The 26,021-nt window shown below is 44.5% G+C and overlaps 1 protein-coding gene across 1 annotated transcript; it reads right to left on the bottom strand.

Annotated features, from left to right (window-relative positions):
- Nucleotides 1-1,324: 1,324 nt before the first annotated feature.
- LOC119656163 (DNA replication ATP-dependent helicase/nuclease DNA2) lies at nucleotides 1,325-23,362 on the bottom strand. The gene is made up of 5 exons (XM_038062506.1): nucleotides 22,703-23,362; nucleotides 22,401-22,634; nucleotides 7,249-8,085; nucleotides 2,907-3,309; nucleotides 1,325-2,793 (listed from the first exon to the last, which is right to left on the bottom strand). Exons 1-5 carry the CDS (start codon nucleotides 23,288-23,290, stop codon nucleotides 1,430-1,432), a joined length of 3,426 nt encoding a protein of 1,141 aa, XP_037918434.1. The 5' UTR covers nucleotides 23,291-23,362; the 3' UTR covers nucleotides 1,325-1,429.
- Nucleotides 23,363-26,021: the final 2,659 nt, after the last annotated feature.

Below are 26,021 nucleotides of genomic sequence, written 5' to 3' on the forward strand. Positions count from 1 at the left end.
TTTTAATAATATCGAATTGATGGACTTCGGCAGAGAACCGGGATGTCGGCAGGCCTAAACCGAATACCGGTTGCTGCGCCATTGATGATAATGATGACATCAATGAGACCTCATCCTCACTCCTTTTACATGCGCCCATCGACTCCTGTATGTCATCCTATTTAAAGTGCTTCTTTGTTATATCCCTTCCTCCACCAGGTCCCTGCATTCTTACCCATTCTGCTTAACCACTGGCATTAACCTAAAACTCAAAAAACTCGAACGAAGATTTCCTCACTTCAGCAAAATCACACAAGGAATATCTGACCATTGTCGGGGTCGTATTGGCGTGAGGTAACTTCAAGCCTCTGCTCTGACATCCACAACATTCGCAATCCCGCCCAGTTCGCTCTCACTTTCACCAAGTTCCCAGGCTCTTCTGCTGACTTACCTCAAATGGTCATGTGATTTACTCTGTAGTTATTTTTCCTCGCTTCCTTCTTATCCCCCCCGACGCCTACACCTCATCCTCTGTATTCCTTCTTCAGACCAGTCACTCATGGCCGGCTTGTTTCCAATGTTATAGTTTTTCCCGGTGAACTCCTTAACATCTTTTTGGTAAAAGTCGATCAATACATTCCGCTCCATCACTGTATAGCTTTTAACAAAACCTCGAAAGTTCCATTTTCCCAGCCCGTGGAAAAAGGCTTTCATTACCCTACACAGAACAGTGACGATCATATTTTCGCCAAGGATTACCACCCTATTTATGTGCGACCGTCTGATTGTGGATCACATCCGGCTCAATAGGCTGCAGAGTGCGCATGTCACCTAATTCGTATTGATGATGATCGAGCCCAGAAAATCTCTGGGAGAAAAAGAAGACGTGGCAGACCCTGCCTGAGATGAAGCAATGACGTATGCCAGGACGCCAGGCAAAGTTCAATTTCAACCATTGTCTTGTTAGGTAGGGGACACAACTCGGAATCGAGTTCCCAATTTGGGAGGATTGTAAACTTAGTGCAGGTGGAGTCAAACAGCTCTCAGATCGTTATTTAATAGTGTAAAGCCATTTGTTACAAACGCTGCGATCGATGAGTGAAATCATTTCTTTCAATCATGCCTGCAGCAGTAATTTTTAAGGCAGTTATGTTGTCGCGCACGTAATAAAAGCTACGAGAAATCCATTCATACCCATGAACAAAAAAAACAGTCACACAAGGGGCTTGGAGCGACTTATTTTACTAAAGTCTAGAAGAATTCTTATTACATGCTATCACTAGGAGATGGATTAGGGTACGGAATTGACTTAAAAACCTCTCTAAATTCAATATTGATCTAATAACTAAATTTATATCAAAATGCTATTCACAATTCTGAAGAATTAATCAAAAATCAGCCTAAAAATAACACCATATACTATCTATCATAAGATCAACTTAATCACTCATCAAAAACCACTAAAAACTTTTCTCAAATCATCAAAAACATTTGTCCACAAAAATCCCAACTGTCCATTCTCCAAAACAATCTTACATCTTGACGGGATTCCTTCAAACAAATCCTTGAACGGTGTGTAACTCTTAAGGCACTCTTCATCCCCAATCAATATCAATTTACATTTAGAACGCGTTATAGCAACGGTCAAACGTCGCTGATCCTCTAAAATTTCCATGCCACGTACACTATCCCCTTTTTCTGTGGCCGCACATCCTGTTCTCGTGCATGAATAAATGATAACATTTTTATCCCTGCCTTGGTACTGATCTACCGTGTTCACTTCGAGTCCTTCGAAATCAATTCGAGCGGAAATTGGGGTCTTTGAGGATGCATAGTGACTTCGATAGTCTTCATAGATTTTTCTCAAAAGCTCTACTTGTGCTCTGTATGGCGCAACTATTCCTATATTTTTAGCGGGACAACCGCCAATTATCAAAGCTTTTGTGATATAGAAAGCCACGGCTGCATCGCAATAGTTTGTGTAAGTGAATTTCGATCTTTTAGGATTTTCCGTATCATCAACAAACGTTTTTTCTATTTGCTGTGATAAATCAACGGATTGGGACTTCTCGAACTCTTGCGATCTCTGCAAACAGTCCTTTGTGTCAAGCATAACGACTGAGAGATCGACGTGCTTCTCCAAGCTCCGCAACAACCACTTATCCTGTCGAAATTCTGTAAACATTTGAGGTTTATTAGGCAAGTCAATTGTGCGATTCATAACGATCTCATTGGCGCACAATAAATTCCCTTTATAGGTCAAACCGTTGGCTAGTTTTGTAATTGTTTTATTCATTCGGTACTGGTTGGAGAGAACAGCCGTTGCGTCGGGATCATCAAGACGTTGAAACAAACTCTCACTTGCACCAATCGTCCGTGCAGTTTTGGAAACCACTACAGGCGGCAGCTGGTCAGGATCCCCAACTAGAATAAATTTGTTTGCATAAAAAAGGGGACGTAAAATCGTCGGCTGGAAAACTTGAGTAGCTTCGTCTACAATGCAGATATCAAATTTTCGGTGCAGGAATATGGAATGGGACGATCCATGGCACGTTACGCCTACGACGTTGTAAGATGAATAGAGTTGCATTAGATCCGCCGGGGTTTTGCAGGATGATGTCAGTTGAGTTTCGCTGCAGTCGTGCAGAGCAGGATTGATGCGGGAGTCGGAGCCTAATCGGAGGAATTTGATGTTATACTGTTTCAATCGTTGCAGGACGTTGTCAACAGCCGAATGTGTATGACTGGTCACGATAACCGATTTGTGCAACAGACAAAGTAAACGAATAATAGCCACGAGGGTTTGAGTCTTACCTGCAGATTAGAATAACAAAAATAGTTAAATCTCCTTAACTCTGGCCAAAAATGTATAACCAAACGATTTTGTTGGGATTTTTTCTGTGAAGAATTAAAACTTCGAAACTCACCTGTCCCCGGCAAACCTTTCAACAACATATAATCCTCCATTTTCATAGCCTTTGCAACTGCCTTCCTTTGTTCTGAATTCAACTCCAGGAGAATAGCTTGGGCAACTTTCGGAACCGAAAGTTTTTCCTTGGAAAACGTAGGTTTCATTTTGTTAACAATAATTTTTCGGAGTTTATTCGATTCCACACGATCCTCGAGAAGCACACCCAAGTTCGTGTAGTTAAAAACGTTCGTTGATTGGAAAACGTTTTTGTCGATAATAAATTTCTCATTTTTGTAATTTTTGGAGAGATTTCGCTCCAAATGTATAGAGATTCGAGACTTGGTTATTTCATACACATGACCGGCAGCGATCGCTATGCGTTTTCGGGTGCTAACGATGACATAGTCACCTGGGTTTACCTGGGACAATGAAGTACAAAATTTTAGTAGAAATTCTATCGTAAAATGTTGAGCAAATGAAAAGTTATGCATGTGTAAGCACAATCGTATATAGAGTAACGTAGTCAATCACTTTTCTTCTCAGGTGATTGGGAAATAATACTCACGGCGGAGCAATGGCCGAGGCAATTATAGATGGAATAGTGCAACAGCCTACTAACCAACTAAAATTCCCCCCTTTAAAAAACATTAGGAATACTTCATTCAAGACCGTAACGAACTTTGGTTGCTGTGGCGGCCTGATCTGATTATGCTTCGGGTTAAAGTTGCATAATTCGGCAAGTCCTCATACGACCTCCTCACAGTGGCCGCTGGTAACCATCTTCGGACGGCCCAAGAATGTGCAGGGCCGGGCTAGGAGTAGGCTCATCCAACTGACGAGGATCTGCTTGTCTGCTAGTCATCTGTTAGGGTCAAGTAGATTTGGCAGGGGGATGAGCTGAAGCCACAGCCCGGGGATCGTCCTCCTTGCCCTGGAGAAGGTGCTAATAGGACCCCAAGCCAAGGTGGAACAGCATACCCCGAGGGCTGCATGGCCAATGGGGAGCTTGGTCTTTATTATGCGAACTCTGAATACCTTAGGCACCTTCAGTTTCAAATAAGACCCTTATCCTGGTGGCCGGGCTGGCAAGGATGAACATTCTTCCCAGACTACTCGTGGGACATGGATTCAATTCTTAAAAAAATAAACAAACCGGGAATAGAAGAAGAGGTGGTGTTGCCAGGCGCAGCATCGGAGGACAGTAGCCATCGAGAGCAGCACACTCGTTACTAGCCGTAGCACCGCTGTGCTGAAACCAACCGCAGGAACCCCCCGGAACGAGGCGGCAGACGGACTAGGGGTTTCCAACCTGGAATCAACTGCCGTCAAGTTGGGTGTAGTGAGTACCAGACATAGTACGTATAGACGAGCAAAAGAAGAAGCCCACTTCTCTCAAACGCAATCAATCTCAAGACGAGGTCGAATAAAAACACAAGTGAAGCAGAGTAGGCAAAAGCCCGCATGCTAAGCAACCTCTGGAGAAAAGTAAGCAGCAACAGTCCGCCGACGGGCCACAGACTCCGAAAACCTTCAGCGACGTGGCCAAGAGCCACTTACGTGTGGCGCTGGCGGATGGCAATTCCGCTAGCGGCAAACTAGCACCGGAGGTTTAGACCAGTGTTGAGGCCAGGCTGTCGGAGATGATCATTAAGCATCTCCTGGACGCCAATGGCGAACACGTTATAACTTGCGAAGACCAATTCTCCAGAGACTTTCTCGGTTCGTCCGTCGCTAAGATCAGCGACACCTAGAACAGCGTAAAGTTCAAAGCCATTCCCTACGACGAGATTCGCAGGAGACTGGTCGCTCGGATCTGGTTACCGAAGATTCGCATGGATAAGGACAAGCTCGTCCAATCCCTGCGGCTTTAAAACCCCTGCATTCCCATGGACGACTGCGTGGTTATCAAGAAGGAAGAACCCGAGAGAAACAGCCAACTTTTTCAGCTCTGTATAAACAGAGAGTGTGGGGGGCACTGAAAAAGACTATAAGGTGGAGTTCGGAGTCAAGGACGCAAAGATGAAAGTGTTCCGCTCTGCAAAACCAGACAACGACCTGGATCCAATCGACGCCGTCAACGAGCTGTTGGAGGAGATGAGGATCGGCGGTCCGACAGGAACTGACGAACCCTCCTAGCGCTCCAGCGACCTAGTCGTGGTCAAACTGGAGCAGGCGGGGGCAGAGAACGTTTATATTTCCTCAGCTTCCATAGCTCACGGCCGAACAGCTCCACCAGAAGATCTACAACATTTGATAAACACCATAGCAACAAAGAAGGCCAACCTGTTGATAGGCTACGACGCCTGTGCAATGCATACGCTTTGAGACAGCTCGGAAATTAACAAGAGGTGAGTCATTCTCACCTTTCGTAAAAAGCTCATCATTTCTCAAAAAGTCGGAAGGCCTCTGAACGGAATCTTCTGGTGAAACCTTGGAGTTACTGGTTCAGACGCACTTTTCTGCCAGCGAGGACTAACTGTGAGTCAGAGCCTTGCTTGGAGGGTTTGCGGTCACCCCAGCCGTGCGAGACTATCAAACCGGTAATTACCGAGGATAAGATTGGCTGGGCTATAAGCAGCTCCTCCGCATATAAACCTCTGGGTTCAGATGGCATAATGCCAGTCATGCTACAGAAGCAGAAGCAAAGGGTTGTGCTGTAACTTGTTGAGATTTAACGAAACTCTATCTGTTTAGGATGCATACCACAGTCCTGGAGACGCGCACGTGTAGTTTTCATACCGAAAGCGGCAGACGCAGCCATGAGTCCGCGAAGACTTTGCTAGTTATCTGGAATCAAATGCTTTAACCAGATGGAATGCGACAAGAGAGTAAAGTTAGTCTGACAGTATCGTAGTATGCAATAAATTTCTACCTGTGCAAAAAACATACCATGCGAATGTAATAAAGGCTATCCTTCATCAATAACTTCACCCCATGAACGCATCCAGCCCACCATCACATGCAGTGGTCAACAGCGCCTCCAACCCCTTCCGTTCATCGATCCGCTTTTACGACTCTGCAGCCACCAGATCTAAAGCTGCCCCTTCGGAACAAGGCCAACGACCGGCGTAACAACCGAGAAAAGTGCATTTTTTTATGCCGTTCGATCAGCAAGATAGCAAGACAGTCGGGTCATACAAGCGATCGATGTTAAACTTGGAGGGTCGCAGCTCCCCAACCCTGCGAAAAGTGGCGGACCCAACACGCAAGCGAACTTACGCAACCATCAGATGGTGATCCCTTTCGAAGCCGATGACAGCCCCTCTTTTGTTACGCACATCCAGGAGACAACTCCTAAATCTACTGCTGATCGCGAAGTGCTCGATCTGATTGGTCGCACATTGTCGGTCAGTTGAAACGGTCGAATTTGTAGAAATAAATCCACAAACTTCCCAACATTGTCGTTACGGCTGCCAAGACCGTGTTTCCCCATCGCATGTCGGAGCAAGGTGTTGTCAGAGCTCATTCAGATCACCCATGACAATCACAATGTCACCTTTCGGAAATCGCTTCTGAATTGCGTGTAATTGCTCATAGGAAGCATCCTTCTTCATTATATCGAAAGTCTCCATTGGTGCATAGTATCGTACAATTGTGATGCTCCTCAACCTGGACAGATTCGCGTCTGCTACCACTTGACTTTCCAAAGCATAAAAGCATTGCTGCAAGAGAGACAGAAAGAGAAGTACTCTCCAGAATCCCACCATCTTACTTAGTCCTTGCCAAGGGTGTCCCGCTTATATTGTTGCCGTTAAGATTTTCATTGATATTTTGGTTTCAAGGCCAATTCAAAATGCACCAAGTGTAAGATATGTAATAATTTCCGAGCTCATACTGAGAACCTAATAATCGAGCACCCAACTCACATTCCTGACCTAGCTAGCACGTTGGTGCACACTTTGGTGGGTTTGCACTTATATGCGAGTGGGCCCGCACGATCAATTGCGCTAATTCTCCAAAAGTGAGATATAGATCAGTCTTCATGACTGGCAATTGTCAATTCGGCCGTTCGATCATCGTAAGCATTCATATTCATTACAAGTAGTTCAATCCGCGATATAGAGGTACCATAAACCTCCTACAAAGAGGCCAACCGCAAACATATTCTCGCTGAAAACAGATTGTCAAATACAGCGACATTCAAGAAAAAAGAATGATTTTGAAACAGATAGTACTCTGGGTTACACAAAGAGATGAGGAGGTATCCTTGTGACTCTCTGATTATTTAGTTTGCATGCTTGCAAGGATAACCGCCTCATTGTGAAGGAAAAATATGCTCGCCATGATTATGGCTTTCTAAGCCTAATACTGAAAGAACACTACATAATATAACAACTTTACTTATAATATGTACTCACCCCAGTCAATGTAAAATCATGAAAACTTGTTGAGTGTCCACTGCTTTCCTCCGCTGCGCCGAACGTATGAAGATATTTAGTTTCAGCCTTCAATATCTGCCCCACTATCTGCAAATCAATGATTGCATGACCGTCATCACGCCGTTGTTCTGCAGTTTTAGTCCATATACTCTTCAAATGGTTTCCTTTCTTTGACTCTTGGTCCTCCAGCGTTAGAATTCCACACCAATGCGTGAAGTATTCAATATCCTCCGGGCTTAAATGTTGCATACACTCCTCTGAAACTTTTCTGAGAGTTTCGGCCTCAGATGATTGAGGCAACTTTTCTTGCTTTGCGAATATGCAGCATATCGTGTTGTAGGGACATCTCGAACAGGCATTGTACTGGCCAATAGGAGGCGGCAATATCATCGACTTGTATTTGGATAAAATTGTATTGACATCGTCCTTATCACTTATCTTTTGCTTACGAGTGAGATAGTATGAAAGCTCGTTTCGTAATGTGATAATGTCTCGTTTTGAATTTGTCGTAGCGTGGATTTCCTTCATTATTCCCTCACGTAGGTACAGCAACAAGCCAGAGTCTACTTTTCTGCCGATTTCGTCCAGCATCATTTCATATATGATAAGTTGACCCTTGTGTTCGTTTGAAAATGACGCTCGCCCGGTTTTCAATTCCAATGGCATGTATTTGTGTTCTGAACTGGGAGAATCAATGCGCGGTTTTACTTTTAAGGAAGCATCGATTTTTCCCTTGAGGCCTAATTGCGGAACCCATACGTTCTCTTCAATGTCTTGGATTGATTCAATGACGCCCGAAAATTCACCTTTTTGTCTCTGGAAAAAATTGCAAATTTATAACTATGCAGAATAGAAACAGACAAAAGATGAAGAAATCATCTACTAAGGTACACAAGCTTTGTATTCCATGCAAATATCCCTTCATTTGTCACACTCAAGACGGATACCCCTCTTTAACTCATCGAGAAAGGTCTCGGATTTCCAAAATTTACGAATGAGATGAAGTAGTAACTCTAAGGAGACTACAGAAGCTGGATGGAAAAGTTTAAGTATGTTGATGGAAAGATGATTTCACCTCTGTTTGGGGGAGCAGTCCGTATCCGCACGATACGGTGGCTTGTCAAATCATCCTCAAGGGTTGGAACTTCACCGGACGTTATACGATTTAGAATTGTGATGAAATACTCCTTTTAGCTTCTCAGCTGCTCATCATGATGGATGAGAAACCTACCGTTAACGTTTCTCACAGCACCTTATTCTTCGGTGCTACTATTTGTGGCAGCTCCGACTTCCCTCACCAACAAAATGGTGAAACTCCTTTACGATACGGTGCAACCCTTCTCATACTTTTTCCTGGTGAAGCTCTAGCGCGTCACATCCACCTCTGCTCGCAACCATAAACAGAGCCATTAGTTCCTTACCTTCATCTATCCGCTCCAGATTTCCCCAGTCACTATATCAGGCGACATCGTTCTGGGATGTGGGCAACATTTTTAGGTCCACGAGAAACACAGGCACTTTTATTTGTTTATCAATATTTTCGGATGGGCTTGGTATCATTGAATGCGTGTGGCCGACGCTCTATTCCCCTGCAAGCAAATGCAGTAGCGACACGCAAGCAAAGGTAAGTGATCAGATCATCAGATGATGGTCTTTTTCGGGGGCGATGTCAGCGCTACTACTGATCGCAATATGGTTGACTAGATTAATTGTCCGAAGTCGGCCAGTCGGAACTCAACTGACCTTGGACCTTGTGGCAGACTCTGTGCTCAGTATATTGTCGATCTGGAAGCGATGAAAGTTGCAGAAATGTACTCGCTCTTATTGCGTCCCGTAAAACCATTCCCTTCTCCTCATATGTATGTCCTGAAGCTACGATCTTTGGCTATTGAAAACGGACTATGATTGGTTTCTGGAATGTGCGCAAGCCCCTCGACGACGGTGGCGAGGGTCTTCAGAATGCTCGCTTTCACCAACGTGAGTGAGCATTCCAACGACATAATCTGAACATTCTGGGCCTAAGTGAAGTAAGATGGTGAGACTCTGGGCTCTTACCACACTTAAGGTAATGTGTTTGTGTACTCTGGAAAGGCACGCGGTAGCAGACAGGAATCCGACGTCGAGTTGCTTCTGACAACTACCGCAAGGGGGAGCTGGTTTCTGACAAACTTCTCAATGCGAGATTGCTGTCTAAGTTAGGACATCACAATTGTACAATCTGAAGCACCAGCAGAGACAACCGATATAATAGAGAAGAATGCTTTCTGAGAGCAATTACACGAAGTTTAGGGAAGGCTTCTCTAAAGGTGACATTATTGAGCAACCCACTTGAAAATATCGACAAGCATTGAGCTCCCATCGAAAATGTTCTTTTCTTGGGTGTTACACAGGTCGTCTTGAAGGGGCCTGATAAGATCGGTGTAAAGTCGCTGGGCTTTACCTAATACCCATCATCAGAGTGACATATATATGATGAGACAAAATGTCACGTGCTGCACCAAGGTAAAATCTCGAAAGACGGGAACCAGCACCGGTCACCGATATTATTTCTTCTTGTCCGAAGGACGTGAAGGAATTCAATGGCTTATAATATCTTTCCTACATTCCTGACATCTGTTTGCTCTCAGCGGATTATGGACCTCAACCAAATGGCTCTGAATTTGGAAAGAGAGACAAATAGAGTGGGACTGACGATAAACACGAACAAAACCAAGGTTCTCAGCCTGACGAGTCATCATGCTCTCACTATCTGCATGAATGGACAGAGCATCAAAGGCGCCAATGAATTTGCATATCTAAGGAGCGTGGTTTCTGCCGACAGTGGAACCCAACTGAATGTTGCCCGACGCAGTAACAGCGTTAGATCTGCTTTCGCCTAAAAACCAAGATAAAGTTGAAACTGTTGTTAGTGTTCTTTCTGTCTTGCTGTGTATCATCGGAGTAAGCCTGGCACTATCTCAAAGGAAAAACTCGGTCGGCGCGCAGGCCTGTCTCTCATACGCACTGTTATCGGAAGCAAAAGTGGCAGTCGATAGGGCATACATTGACGGGCGACAATCGCATTGCTGGTTACATCATGCAGTGGAACCCACCTCCCCGGAAGTCGTAGAGAGAGCTAAAACGCATTTCAGGTAAGCGCGAACGATGGCGTGCTATACCCCACCAACAGTGGCAACCATATATATATCAAAAAGCCCACGGACCCTCTTCCCGCCCAACCGGACCGAGGGGCGACCAACCTAAGGATGGGCTGAAGGCAACATCCAAAGGCCCGCATCACAGCGATGATGCGTTTTAACGCAAAGTGTGTGCGACCATGCGAAAATGTATTGCTACATCCCGATTGTCGCAAACACTTCAGCCAATGATGCAGAGGTCCTACACTACAGAGACATGGATCTTATATTGAAGACAGTGCGGATCAAGACTGAAACCCATTAGGTCAGATTGTTACCGGACAGGACTCTTCGGACTATAGCACAGGTTGCAAGGATAACCGCTTTTTGCATCTCCATGTATAGTCCAGCCCTAAGATCGAGCGTTTTCAGCGCTTTATGTAAGTTCTGCGGGATTAATCCCGTCGCTGAAATTATTACTGGGACTACTTGGATCTTTTGTAGTCTCCAAGTCTGCTTCATATCGTCTGCCAAGGGGCCGTAGTTCCGGATCTTTTCGTGCTGTTTTTCAACAGTGTTCCGGTCCAACGGTACGGCTACATCGATTATAAAGCACGCTCGTTCTTCCTTCAGAAGCAGAACTAGATCGGGTCTGTTATGATTTACACTGTGGTCGGTGGCAATAGTGTGATCCCACAGTAGTTTGACCCGATCATTTTCCAAGATTCTCTGCGGAGTATACTTATAGTAAGGATGGTAGGTTGCCACTAAGTTATACTTCAACGCAAGGTTTTGATGGAGAATCTTGCAGACGGAGTTATGACGATTGGTGTACTCGGTACCGCTCAACATCCTGCACGCAGATGTTATGTGCTGGATGGTCTCCTCTTCACAGTTGCATAACCTACAACTGGAGTTGGTGATTGAGGAGTCGTGAAGAATGTACCGTTTATAATTTTTTGTTGGGAGCGAAGCATCCTGAATTGAAGTTAGGAATGCTTCGGTCTCATAGAAAAGTACACCATTTGTCAACCATTTGTTGGAGGCTTCGATGTCAATGCCTGACAACAACAAATTTTTTATATGACCTCCGTGAATGGGTTTCTCTTTCCACATGTCGATCTTCTGTTGGACTGAAGTAACATTCGACATGGGATCCCATTCTCTGCTTCTCAAGTTCAAAGGAGATGATTTATTATCTGCCATGACGGTAGCCTGATGTATTTGGCTAGAGGATTGTTTCTCATAGAAAAACTCACGAAGAGAATGCACTTGATTGTAGTGCAACGTTTTTAAATCAAGTACCCCCCTTCCTCCCTGATGACGTGGGATAGTGATCCTCAATTTTTCGGCAGCTCTATTGTGCATGTTGTTGTTTGCAAGAACTACCCTTACCCGTCTATTGACAGATTCTAAATCAGTATTACTCCACTGTATCACACCGAAAGTGTATAGAAGGACGGGAATGGCAAAGGTGTTGATTGCCATGATTTTATTTTTCCCGTACAGCTCAGTTTTAAGGACAAGATCCAGACGCCGCTCAAATTCCCCCAGCAACTTAGATTTAATTATTGCCACAGCAGGTGTTGTTGCTTGCAATATGCCGAGGTATTTGTAGACGTCGTGCGAATCCATGCCCTCAATTCGGATGTTATTTTGGCTGTATCCTTCGTTGTCGGTGTGTTTTCCCCGAACAATTGTTTTTATGCGACATTTCTCCAAACCCAACTGCATGCCGATATCCCTGCTGAACTGGATGGTGATGTCCAGCAAGGAGCGAAGTTGGTTATCGTCTTTGGCATACAATTTGATGTCGTCAGTGTACATTAAATGGCTTAATGTACATTTCGACAATATGCCATGCTTGACTTGGAACCCGTATTTGCTTTCATGCAAAAGATGGGATAGCGGATTCAAAGCCAAACAAAACCACAGTGGGCTTAGAGAGTCGCCTTGGAAAATGCCACGCCTGATTGGTATCTCTCCTGATGTTTGCGAAGATACCGATAGCTTCGTGCTCCAATTCTTCATTACTGTTCTCAGAAGAAGAACAACATTCGGGTTGATTTTATACAAGCGTAACACTTGTAGTAACCACGAATGTGATATGGAGTCAAAGGCTGATTTATAATCGATGTAGGCTGTCGAGATGTTTCGTTTTTGGTGGACAGCCTGCTTTACAGCTATCGTATCGATTATAAGCTGTTCTTTGCAGCCTCGGGAGCCTTTTGCGCATCCCTTTTGCTCCTCAGCTATCAATTTATGAACATCAAGATGTTTTGAGATGTTCGCGCACAGAACTGAAGTGAAGACCTTGTAGATGGTAGGAAGACAAGTAATTGGTCGACATTTTGAAGGGCAAGAGACACCCTGTTCCTTGGGGATGAGGAAAGTTATCCCCTTGGTGAAAAATGGTGGAACTAAATCAGGATCGGCAATCATCTGATTAAATTGATTTGCCAATATCCTGTGAGTGCTCTTGAACCGCTTCAGCCAGAAGTTGTGAATTTTGTCAACTCCTGGCGCCTTCCAGTTACCTGCCTTGTCAAGGACTGCTTTAACATCGACTTCAGTTACGTCAGGCATGGTCATTTCGGGGAGGGCCTCGCATGAACGCATAAGGTGTGGGAGCCACGCTGCTTCTAAATTGCAACGACTGGATTCGCTCCAAACACTTCTCCAGAAGTCTTCTGCCTGATCCAGATTGAGGTTACTGTCCCTACCTGAGTTGATGAGATTTTTGTAGAATCCTCGTTGGTTCTGGAAGAACAAGGTGTTGTCTGTCCTTCGCTGAAAGCTTTTCTGATACCTACGGATGTGATTGGAGCATACCGCAAGTTTCTGCTTCAGCACCTCGAGGATTTCTTCGATTGGCATATCATTGGACAGATGGTAGTTTCCAATGATGTTCGCAACGCATCTGTGCACTCTTGGTGATGGATTTCCAAGGAGTGCTTGCGTCACACGACCAATCTCCTTTCTCAACTTTTCGACTCTTTTGTTGAGTCGAAACACCCAGAACGGTAAAGTCCTTCTGCGCATACCTCTGTTATTCGCTCTAAGATGTTGGTTATGGAGACGAATAACCGTGGCAGCTGCAACGTAGATCAGGCTGTGAACCTCTGTAGCAGTAATCTCGCTAGCCAAACGATCAGCCAAAATTCTGTCAACGGCAGCAATGATGTTAGTAGTTGCCGAAGTAAACTTCAGTTTTGGGATCTTTGGCCTAGCGTCTGGGAGAATCTCAGCATACTCTGTGAATGCGACCTGGAATGCGGTCAAAGCCTCATTATAAATTGGGTCGACATCCCCAGTTACTAAGCTTCTCCTGACTACTGGATTCATGGAGTGCCTTACAGGTGGAGTACTTGTGTTACTCCTTTGACTAGTCCGGTAATTTGATGACTCCAGCCCGAGCTCAAGTGAAACCTCTTGGAAGATTTGTTGCCTAGTTGGTAAGGCAACTCGGTTGTTATTCACGATCACTCGGTACTGGTTGACGACGTTCTGTTCCGGAACATGACTTAGCTCCGGAAATCGGGTTATGAACGCGTCATGTAGTCGATGTCTGTACCCTGATGGATTCCGTTCCAAATCCGTGACACGGTAATAGGCGCGGACGATAAATTCGTTGAGTTGGTTCGTCCAAACCATACGACGCCTAGGTCTCCCGTCCCTGGTGGTTGACGGCATAACCGCCAAAACATCCAAGGGCGAAGAGCCGCTCTGATGTTGTTGAACGACCCTTAACCGTGTTGGGTACTGTCTTCGTGTCCCTGGGGTCCCATTTAAAGAATTTAAACCAAAGTCCCCAATTTTATTCCCACGAGTAATGGGGAACCAGTCAGCCCTGCAACAGAGCCCCAATGTTGCAATGCCCCATGGTTACCTCCAAAGGTAGGGAAGGTATTTGGAGGGGAGCCGCTGAAATACAGTGTAACGTCACTGCAATTCATCCGATAGGCGCGTCGATCCCTTCACCCCGGATTACGGATTTGTTAAGGAGGTTTACTCACCCTGAACGGGAAGAATCGGTAAGGGAGGACGAACACAAAGGGAAACGTTCTGCTTGTCCGCGGCTACTTATTTACAAGATTAACTTGCGATATTCGTAGCTGACCCGGTGGGTCATGTCATTATCCGCAACCCATGACACGCGCCTGGTCGCATGCAGCTCTGCGTTTGCAACTCAGGTGAGGATAAACCTGGTACGCCAGGTACATATATATATATATATATATATATATATTGCCAGGTACATATATATATATATATATATATTGCCTGGCGTACCAGGTTTATCCTCACCTGAGTTGCAAACGCAGAGCTGCATGCGACCAGGCGCGTGTCATGGGTTGCGGATAATGACATGACCCACCGGGTCAGCTACGAATATCGCAAGTTAATCTTGTTAATAAGTAGCCGCGGACAAGCAGAACGTTTCCCTTTGTGTTCGTCCTCCCTTACCGATTCTTCCCGTTCAGGGGGAGTAAACCTCCTTAACAAATCCGTAATCCGGGGTGAAGGGATCGACGCGCCTATCGGATGAATTGCAGTGACGTTACACTGTATTTCAGCGGCTCCCCTCCAAATACCTTCCCTACCTTTGGAGGTAACCATGGGGCATTGCAACATTGGGGCTCTGTTGCAGGGTTGACTGCTTCCCCAATACTCGTGGGAATAAAAATTGGGGAAAACAATTTAAATTCTCTTAATGGGACCCCAGGGACACGAAGACAGTACCCAACACGGTTAAGGGTCGTTCAACAACATCAGAGCGGCTCTTCGCCCTTGGATGTTTTGGCGGTTATGCCGTCAACCACCAGGGACGGGAGACCTAGGCGTCGTATGGTTTGGACGAACCAACTCAACGAATTTATCGTCCGCGCCTATTACCGTGTCACGGATTTGGAACGGAATCCATCAGGGTACAGACATCGACTACATGACGCGTTCATAACCCGATTTCCGGAGCTAAGTCATGTTCCGGAACAGAACGTCGTCAACCAGTACCGGGTGATAGTGAATAACAACCGAGTTGCCTTACCAACTAGGCAACAAATCTTTCAAGAGGTTTCACTTGAGCTCGGGCTGGAGTCATCAAATTACCGGACTAGTCAAAGGAGTGACACAAGTACTCCACCTGTAAGGCACTCCATGAATCCAGTAGTCAGGAGAAGCTTAGTAACTGGGGATGTCGACCCAATTTATAATGAGGCTTTGACCGCATTCCAGGTCGCATTCACAGAGTATGCTGAGATTCTCCCAGACGCTAGGCCAAAGATCCCAAAACTGAAGTTTACTTCGGCAACTACTAACATCATTGCTGCCGTTGACAGAATTTTGGCTGATCGTTTGGCTAGCGAGATTACTGCTACAGAGGTTCACAGCCTGATCTACGTTGCAGCTGCCACGGTTATTCGTCTCCATAACCAACATCTTAGAGCGAATAACAGAGGTATGCGCAGAAGGACTTTACCGTTCTGGGTGTTTCGACTCAACAAAAGAGTCGAAAAGTTGAGAAAGGAGATTGGTCGTGTGACGCAAGCACTCCTTGGAAATCCATCACCAAGAGTGCACAGATGCGTTGCGAACATCATTGGAAACTACCATCTGTCCAATGATATGCCAATCGAAGAAATCCTCGAGGTGCTGAAGCAGAAACTTGCGGTATGCTCCAACCGCATCCGTAGGTATCAGAAAAGCTTTCAGCGAAGGACAGACAACACCTTGTTCTTCCAGAACCAACGGGGATTCTACAAAAATCTCACCAGCTCAGATAGGGAAAGTAACCTTAATCTGGATCAGGCAGAAGACTTCTGGAGAAGTGTTTGGAGCGAATCTAGCCGTTGCAATTTAGAAGCAGCGTGGCTCCCACACCTTATGCGTTCATGCGAGGCCCTCCCCGAAATGACCATGCCTGACGTAACTGAAGTCGACGTTAAAGCAGCCCTTGACAAGGCAGGTAACTGGAAGGCGCCAGGAGTTGACAAAATTCACAACTTCTGGCTGAAGCGGTTCAAGAGCACTCACAGGATATTGGCAAATCAATTTAATCAGATGATTGCCGATCCTGATTTAGTTCCACCATTTTTCACCAAGGGGATAACTTTCCTCATCCCCAAGGAACAGGGTGTCTCTTGCCCTTCAAAATGTCGACCAATTACTTGTCTTCCTACCATCTACAAGGTCTTCACTTCAGTTCTGTGCGCGAACATCTCAAAACATCTTGATGTTCATAAATTGATAGCTGAGGAGCAAAAGGGATGCGCAAAAGGCTCCCGAGGCTGCAAAGAACAGCTTATAATCGATACGGTAGCTGTAAAGCAGGCTGTCCATCAAAAACGAAACATCTCGACAGCCTACATCGATTATAAATCAGCCTTTGACTCCATATCACATTCGTGGTTACTACAAGTGTTACGCTTGTATAAAATCAACCCGAATGTCGTTCTTCTACTGAGAACAGTAATGAAGAATTGGAGCACGAAGCTATCGGTATCCTCGCAAACATCAGGAGAGATACCAATCAGACGTGGCATTTTCCAAGGCGACTCTCTAAGCCCACTGTGGTTTTGTTTGGCTTTGAATCCGCTATCCCATCTTTTGCATGAAAGCAAATACGGGTTCCAAGTCAAGCATGGCATATTGTCGAAATGTACATTAAGCCATTTAATGTACATTGACGACATCAAATTGTATGCCAAAGACGAGAACCAACTTCGCTCCTTGCTGGACATCACCATCCAGTTCAGCAGGGATATCGGCATGCAGTTGGGTTTGGAGAAATGTCGCATAAAAACAATTGTTCGGGGAAAACACACCGACAACGAAGGATACAGCCAAAATAACATCCGAATTGAGGGCATGGATTCGGACGACGTCTACAAATACCTCGGCATATTGCAAGCAACAACACCTGCTGTAGCAATAATCAAATCTAAGTTGCTGGGGGAATTTGAACGGCGTCTGGATCTTGTCCTTAAAACTGAGCTGTACGGGAAAAACAAAATCATGGCAATCAACACCTTCGCCATTCCCGTCCTTCTATACACTTTCGGTGTGATACAGTGGAGTAATACCGATTTAGAATCTGTCAATAGACGGGTAAGGGTAGTTCTTGCAAACAACAACATGCATAATAGAGCTGCCGAAAAATTGAGGATCACTATCCCACGTCATCAGGGAGGAAGGGGGGTACTTGATTTAAAAACATTGCACTACAATCAAGTGCATTCTCTTCGTGAGTTTTTCTATGAGAAACAATCCTCTAGCCAAATACATCAGGCTACCGTCATGGCAGATAATAAATTATCTCCTTTGAACTTGAGAAGCAGAGAATGGGATCCCATGTCGAATGTTACTTCAGTCCAACAGAAGATCGACATGTGGAAAGAAAAACCCATTCACGGAGGTCATATAAAAAATTTGTTGTTGTCAGGCATTGACATCGAAGCCTCCAACAAATGGTTGACAAATGGTGTACTTTTCTATGAGACCGAAGCATTCCTAACTTCAATTCAGGATGCTTCGCTCCCAACAAAAAATTATAAACGGTACATTCTTCACGACTCCTCAATCACCAACTCCAGTTGTAGGTTATGCAACTGTGAAGAGGAGACCATCCAGCACATAACGTCTGCGTGCAGGATGTTGAGCGGTACCGAGTACACCAATCGTCATAACTCCGTCTGCAAGATTCTCCATCAAAACCTTGCGTTGAAGTATAACTTAGTGGCAACCTACCATCCTTACTATAAGTATACTCCGCAGAGAATCTTGGAAAATGATCGGGTCAAACTACTGTGGGACCACACTATTGCCACCGACCACAGTGTTAATCATAACAGACCCGATCTAGTTCTGCTTCTGAAGGAAGAACGAGCGTGCTTTATAATCGATGTAGCCGTACCGTTGGACCGGAACACTGTTGAAAAACAGCACGAAAAAATCCGGAACTACGGCCCCTTGGCAGACGATATGAAGCAGACTTGGAGACTACAAAAGATCCAAGTAGTCCCAGTAATAATTTCAGCGACGGGATTAGTCCCGCAGAACCTACATAAAGCGCTGAAAACGCTCGATCTTAGGGCTGGACTATACATGGAGATGCAAAAAGCGGTTATCCTTGCAACCTGTGCTATAGTCCGAAGAGTCCTGTCCGGTAACAATCTGACCTAATGGGTTTCAGTCTTGATCCGCACTGTCTTCGATATAAGATCCATGTCTCTGTAGTGTAGGACCTCCGCGTCATTGGCTGAAGTGTTTGCGACAATCGGGATGTAGTAATACATTTTCGCATGGTCGCACACACTTTGCGTTAAAACGCATCATCGCTGTGATGCGGGCCTTTGGATGTTGCCTTCAGCCCATCCTTAGGTTGGTCGCCCCTCGGTCCGGTTGGGCGGGAAGAGGGTCCGTGGGCTTTTTGAACTATACCTGGCGCACTAGGTTAATCCCGACCTGAGTGGCGAACGCAGAGCTGCATGCGACGAGGCGCGTGTCATGGGTTGCGGATAATGACATGGCCTACAGCTACAGCTACGGATATCGTAAGTTAATCTTGTAAATAAGAACGTTTCCATTTGTGTTCGTCTTCCCTTACCTATTTTTCCTTTCATAGGGAGTTAACCTCAGATTTGTAATTCGGAGGAAAGAAATCGACACGCCTATCGGATGAATTGCAGTGACGTTACACTGTATTTTAATGGCTCGCCTCCAAATACGTTCCCTACCTTTGGAGGTAACCATTCCTCCTCAATACTCGTGGGAATAAAATTGGGGACATTTTTAACATTTTTAATCGGACCCCAGGGTCACGAAGACAGCAACCAACACGATTAAGAGTCGCTCAATAACATCAGAGCGACTCTTCGCCCTTGGATGTTACAGATGCGTTGCGAACATCATTGGAAACTACCATCTCTCCAATGATGTGTGTGAAATCCTCTAAGTGCTGAAGCAGAAACTTGCGATATGATCCAATCGCATTCGTAGGTATCAAAAAAGCTTTCTGTGACGGATAAACAACACCTTGTTTAGCCAGAACCAACGGGGATTTTATAAAAATCTCACCAACTCAAGTCGGGAAAGTGACCTCGATCTGGATCAGGCAGAAGACTTCTGGAGAAGTGTTTGGAGCGAACCTAGCCGTTGTAATTTAGAAGCAGCGTGGCTCCAACACCTTATGCGTTCATGCGAAGCCTTCCCCGAAATGACCATGCCTGACATTACTGAAGCTGACGTAGAAGCAACCCTTGAAAAGACAGGTAATTGGAAATAGCCAGAGTTGATAAGATTCACAACTTCTGGCTGGAACGGTTCAAGAGCATTCAACGGGTATTGGCAAATTATTGTAATCAGATGATTGTCGATCCGAAATTAGTTCCACAATTTTTCACCAAGGGGATAACTTTTCTCATCCCCAAGGAACAGGGTGCCTCTTGCCCTTCAGAATGTTGTCCAATTACTTGTCTTCCTACCATCTATAAGGTCTTCACTTCAGTTTTGTGCGCGAACATCTCAAAACATCTTGATGTTCATAAATTGATAGCTGAGGAGCAAAAAGGATGCGCAAAAGGCTCCCGAGGCTGTATAGAACTGCTTGTAATCGATACGGTCGCTGTAAAGCAAACATATTGTCGAAATGTACATTAAGTCATTTAATGTATATTGACGACATCCAATTGTATGCCAAAGACGTGAACCAACTTCGCTCCTTGCTGGACATCACCATCCAGTTCAGTAGGGATATCGGCATACAGTTGGGTTTGGAGAAATGTCGCATAAAAACAATTGTTGGGGGAAAACATACCGGCAACGAAGGATACAGCCACAATAACATCCAAATTGAGGGTATGGATTTGAACGACATCTACAAATACCTCGGCATATTGCAAGCAACAACACCTGCTGTAGCAATAATTAAATCCAAGTTGTTGGGAGAATTTGAACGGCGTCTGGATCCTGTCCTGAAAACTGCGCTGTTCGAGAAAAATAAAATCATGGCGATCAACACTATCGCCATTCCCGTCCTTCTATATACTTTCGGTGTGATACAGTGGAGTAATACTGATTTAGAATCTGTCAATAGACGGGTAAGGATAGTTCTTGCAAACAACAACATGCACAATAGAGCTGCCGAAAAATTGAGGATCACTATCCCACGTCACCAGGGAGGAAGGGGGTACTTGATTTGAAAACATTGCACTATAATCAAGTGCATTCTCTTTGAGAAACAATCCTCTACCCGATTACACCAGGTTACCGTCATAGCAGATAATAAATTATCTCCTTTGAACTTGAGAAGCAGAGAATGGGATCCCATGTCGAATGTTACTTCAGTCCAACAGAAGATCGACATGTGGAATAAGAAACCCATTCACGGAGGTCATATCAAAAATTTGTTGTTGCCAGGCATTAACATCGAAGCCTCCACTAACTAATGGTGTACTTTTCTATGAGGCCAAAGCATTTCTAACTTCAATTCAGGATGCTTCGTTCCCAACAAAAAATTACAAACGGTACATCCTTCAAGACTCCTTAATTACCAACTCCAGCACATAACATCTGCGTGCAGGATGTTGAGCAGTACCGAGTACACCAATCGTCATAACTCCGTCTGCAAGATTCCCCATCAAAACCTTGCATTGAAGTATAACTTAGTGGCAACTAACCATCCTTATTATAAGTATGCTCCGCAGAGAATCTTGGAAAATGATCAGGTCAAACTACTGTGGATCACACTATTGCCACCGACCACAGTGTTTATCACAACAGAACCGATCTAGTTCTGCTTCTCAAGGAAGAACGAGCGTGCTCCATAATCGATGTAGCCGTACCGTTGGACCGGAACGCTGTTGAAAAACAGCACGAAAAAATCCGAAACTACGACCCCTTGGCGGATGATATGAAGCAAACTTGGAGACTACAAAAGATCGAAATAATCCCAGTGGTAATTTCAGCGACGGGATTAGTCTAGCGCTGAAAATGTTCGATCTAAGGACCGGGCTATACATGGAGATGCAAAAAGTGGTTATCCTTGCAACCTGTGCTGTAGTCCGAAGAGTCCTCTCCGCTAACAATCTGACCTAATGGGCTTCAGTCTTGATTCCTACTGTCTTCCATTTAAGATCTATGTCTCTGTAGTGTACAACCATCGCGTCATTGCTTGAAGTGATTGCGACAATCAGGATGTAGCAATACATTTTCGCATGATCGCACATACTTTGCGTTGAAACGCATCATCGCTGTGATACGGGCCTTTGGATGTTACCTTCAGCCCATCCTTAGGTTGGTCGCTCCTCGATCCGTTCGGGCGCGAATAGGGTCCGTGGGCCCTTTTAACTATATATTATATATATGTATGTCTGAGCAAGGCGTTGTTAGAGCCCATCTTGCCACAAGATTACCTTTAGAGAGACTCTTCAGAACTGCGTGTAATTGCTCAAAGTAAGCTTTCTTACTTTTCCACCTTATCGGAAATCTACATTGTTACTTAGCACTGTAAAATGGTGATGCTCTTTAAACTACGGGCCGGAATCCTGCATAGAAAGTCAACTTCCTCTGAGAAATCGGCTCCCAGCCCAAGCGACAATCCGACTTGTATCTGATGCCACTTGGCTTTCCAGATTGCAGAGGAAGAGGAGTACTCTCTAAAGTTTCACCATATCACTCGGGTTAGCCGCAATATGTCCATCTGATATGGCTGGAATTCTAGTTGAAATTGGAAAAAGCGCGCATTCTAAAGACTCTAGATACCATCGCAGGAGGTGGGCAGATTTCAAATACCAATCATTTGTCGTTTTCGATAGCTAAAGGTAGTGGCGGTGAGATCAGCCCATGACTCAAATCTCTTCCATCTCTCATAGGGCCCATCACATAACAGGGCCTGCACCATTTTTATAAGTGCGAAAAGAATTTTAATGTAAAAAGCAAGTGCACCTTAAGAAAATCAAATGAATGAATACACCTAAATCCACACAGGAAACTCGGAAAGGTAAAATTTACACCTACCTGTATATTCCGTCCTCCAACAATATACTTCTCCACAAATTCAACAATATTCGAAACAAACGGACTCAATTGAGCCTTCATCTCGTCAACGGTCATCTTATTGCCATAAAGCATGTACATTGCATCCTCCGAACGTAAAAGTTCTTCACTTGCTCTTTCAATCTGCTCACTCGTTCGAAGCCTGCGGCGGAGAACTGTTTGAAACAATTCGTGGGTAATCGATCCAATCACCATCTGCAATAATTGGAAAAAATATTAAACATTTCTTAAGAATAAACACTTCCTGATACGGATAAACTTACCACTTTGCTGTCCGAGTCAATTCCGCGGAATCGCTCCTGCAGGGCACCTTTCCTGGCACAATATAATGACCCTACAACGGATGTGCCGGAGATTAAATGATCAGGATTAGTAACAATCAAACCATCGGAGTTCGTAACAACGAAACACTTCAATGATTCGCTCCAGGGGGCGAGAACGGAGACAATATCCCCAGGATCTACCTTTGTATGTACCCATACTCCTTGCAGACGGCATTCTGCTACTTCTTCCTTGTTCTTCTCATTAGCAAGCTTCAAAATCAAATCGTAATTCTTGTCCCTTTGAACACTATCGACGATACATCGACTCCATGTCTCCAAACTGAAACTTTTCCCCAAATCAACCACTTCCTCTGAGGAATCCTGAATGAAACCGCACTCATTTTGCTGATTATCATCGCATAAAAAATCATCTGAATTGTTCAACAAATAACTAAAGTTTTCCCGTTCAAAATCCAATGGGATCGGACAAATTTTCGGGGTCACATTTACGCGCGCTTTTTTGTATGGACTCCCCATTTTATTTGGGGAAATTTCCAATAGAGCGTGTCGGCGTTTTGAGATGTCCATCGCAGGGGCTTAGTCATGTGAACTTAATCCTGTTTAGGAACTTTATATATCCGCTAATACCTTCGTGTTAAATTAAACCTTTGATCCACTTCTCTAACTAAACACACTTTCCCGCCACTTCAGCCCAATTAAATCAAAACAAAAATACGTCACAATGTTTCTGACATCAATTTGACCAGCATTGCCAAGCATATACCTACAAAGTAATTAGCGTATACTAGAATCCAACTCTCGTTTTTTTCACCAGTGATCACAGAGAAGCTGAATTTGCTACTAACGTTAAAATAGACCCCAAATTCCTTAATTTAATGTATTACGGGATATGTAGATTCGAAGTGACGTGTACAAAGTGAGACAAATAAATTTTTCTCTGAAACTCTAAACATGATTGTTCTTCCTTCAGCTTCTACCAGTTGATCGATAAAAGGGGAATCCGGGGGAACTGATTTCATCATTTGGTGGAATTTTGAAAATGAGCGCATGGATATTGTGTTTCTATCAAATGTAACTTAAATTGGAGATATTTTCTTGCAATAATGTACAGGAATGCCGATAAAATTAAGTAAGAGTGGAATACTCCTCAATTTCACTCTTACTTAATTCGATATTACCGGGAATACTCGTGATTATTGCGTGGTATGGGCTCTGGGTTGCGATATAAGTTCCAGGACGAGAAATTCAAGTTTCTTAGATGCGTAACCATCTAATTTGACGACGATAAGATTACAAGCAGGTGTAATATTTATTTAATAGTAACCGGTCCCAAGCCCGATTGTGAAAGGAGAAGGAATAAATAGCTTCAGTCTAAATGGCTGTAAGCCACCGCAGCGTCTCAGGGGGCAGACGGGGAAAGTGCAATAACTGGCATATTACTCACTGAGAAAGCCATCACCACACTGGCAGTTACGTATAAAATCCAAATCCATTCCAATAAGGTGAAGGGAAAAATTTGAAGTCCGATACGGATGACGGCGGCATGGCATCGAAACTGCTAATCGTGGAGAGCGACACCAGGAGCACGGCTCCGCCTATTGTAGCTGTTTCGTTACAATGTGGGGCGATCACTTAAACAAGTCGGTGTATTGCAGAGCTATGACACATTATTCTTCACCTTCACTAGCGGAACAAAAATGATCAATGGAATCGGTGCGGGAGTTTTCTCGAATACACATAGTGTATCCGGGTCGTACGGTCTGCCAAGTTCCGCCAGTGTATTCCAAAGGAAAGTACTGGCGATGCTGGAAGCCTACCAATGGCGAAGGTATGGTCCGAACCCCAAGCGTAACATAGCCATTCTGATCGACAGCCAAGCGGCCCTGCTCTTGGTGGCATCAAAACGGCGTACTACAGCGCTAATTGGGCTCCTAGGAACGGAAACTGATACCTACCTACCTACTTAAGCGTAAATAGCAGAAGACTATGGAAATCAACCACTCTATAATTCGTTCTACTATGCGAAATAACAACGGCGGAGGTAGATCCAACGCATTCCACACCCCTCCTCCCTTGCACCAGAAATTTGTCGAGCACTTCCCGAAATTCGCGAACGTGACTGTGCAGTACCACATTATAATTGCCAGTAGCAGAATCCCGGCCGTAATCAGCGAATGTGTTCGACTTGAGGTTATCGCGGAAACTGGTGACCAACAGTCGATGGGGACAGAGGCGGCAGTATCAACAACACCACACCGCACTTCAGACAATACTTTCAATACTCTTCACCGTCCAGCTGAGGTTTGGTTCGAATTCCAAAGAGTGTGTATAGAATTCTCGGAATGGATTCTTTGCATGGACTAGGTATTCCCATGCTATATCGGAGAGCTCGGTCGACACGTGCTTGCACGCCTTTGTGCTAGCCAAGCTCAGGAATATTGAGGGGGAGGGCGGCTTTCAGCGCTACGATCCCTCACGTGTCATTATTAAAAATTTACATGTCACTACCACTGGGTCCGCATCGTATCTTAAAGATAACTACACAACCATAGGAATTTGAAATAATAAAACTTGTTGTTTCTTTTTCGTTGGTGTGGGTATTTATTCTTGCAAATACCGATATTTCGGGAACCACTTGTTTGCACTGATGAAGGGAACAAGTGGTTCCCGAAATATCGGTATTTGCAAGAATAAATACCCACACCAACGAAAAAGAAACAACAAGTTTTATTATTTCAATTAATTAATCGTTGGAAACACCGCATAATTTCACTCTGATCATAGGAATTTGCGTAAACCAAAACGCGAGCTGAAACCCTAAAAATAAAAAAAGAACGAAGGCTCGACTGCGTGCGTGGGGCAGTAAATCTCTGGATCTGAGTGCCACGGTCGAGGAGGGGAGACCCACGACGGATCACAGTTTCGATCTCTGTTCCTTCTCCCTCAGATGGTTATTGAGGCGCGGCCTCTGAGGTTCCCTCCCTTCCTTGACATTCTCCGGTCATGGTTCTGGAGGATGTCCCTAATGTGTTAGAGTTTTGCGGGGTTAAGGAGGAGTAGAAATGAAGGAAGACTTGAGGTCTTCTTTCTTGACTAAAGAATTAATTCACTAAAAATTTCAAAATAAAACCCTCACCTAGAGCTCTGGTCATCACGTATTTTTGTATTTTTTTACCATAAATATTCCACAAAGATTTCAAAAATGTTAAAACTGCTTATTTTCTTTTTACAAATCAAGAATAAAGATAATGGAAGAAAAAAAAAATCATATGGTCCTTTGAAAATTTTAACGTTAATT

Source organism: Hermetia illucens, chromosome 4 (assembly GCF_905115235.1).
Source record: "Hermetia illucens chromosome 4, iHerIll2.2.curated.20191125, whole genome shotgun sequence".
NCBI classification, from domain to species: domain Eukaryota; kingdom Metazoa; phylum Arthropoda; class Insecta; order Diptera; family Stratiomyidae; genus Hermetia; species Hermetia illucens.

Bases quoted from the DNA above. Each gene is read 5' to 3' on its own strand.
- LOC119656163 (XM_038062506.1), bottom strand. From the start codon at position 23,290: ATGGACATCTCAAAACGCCGACACGCTCTATTGGAAATTTCCCCAAAT. The intron at 3,310-7,248 runs GTGAGTACATAT...TCATTGTCCCAG, and splicing joins ATGATTTTACATTGACTGGG to GTAAACCCAGGTGACTATGT. The intron at 2,794-2,906 runs GTGAGTTTCGAA...TCTAATCTGCAG, and splicing joins GAAAGGTTTGCCGGGGACAG to GTAAGACTCAAACCCTCGTG.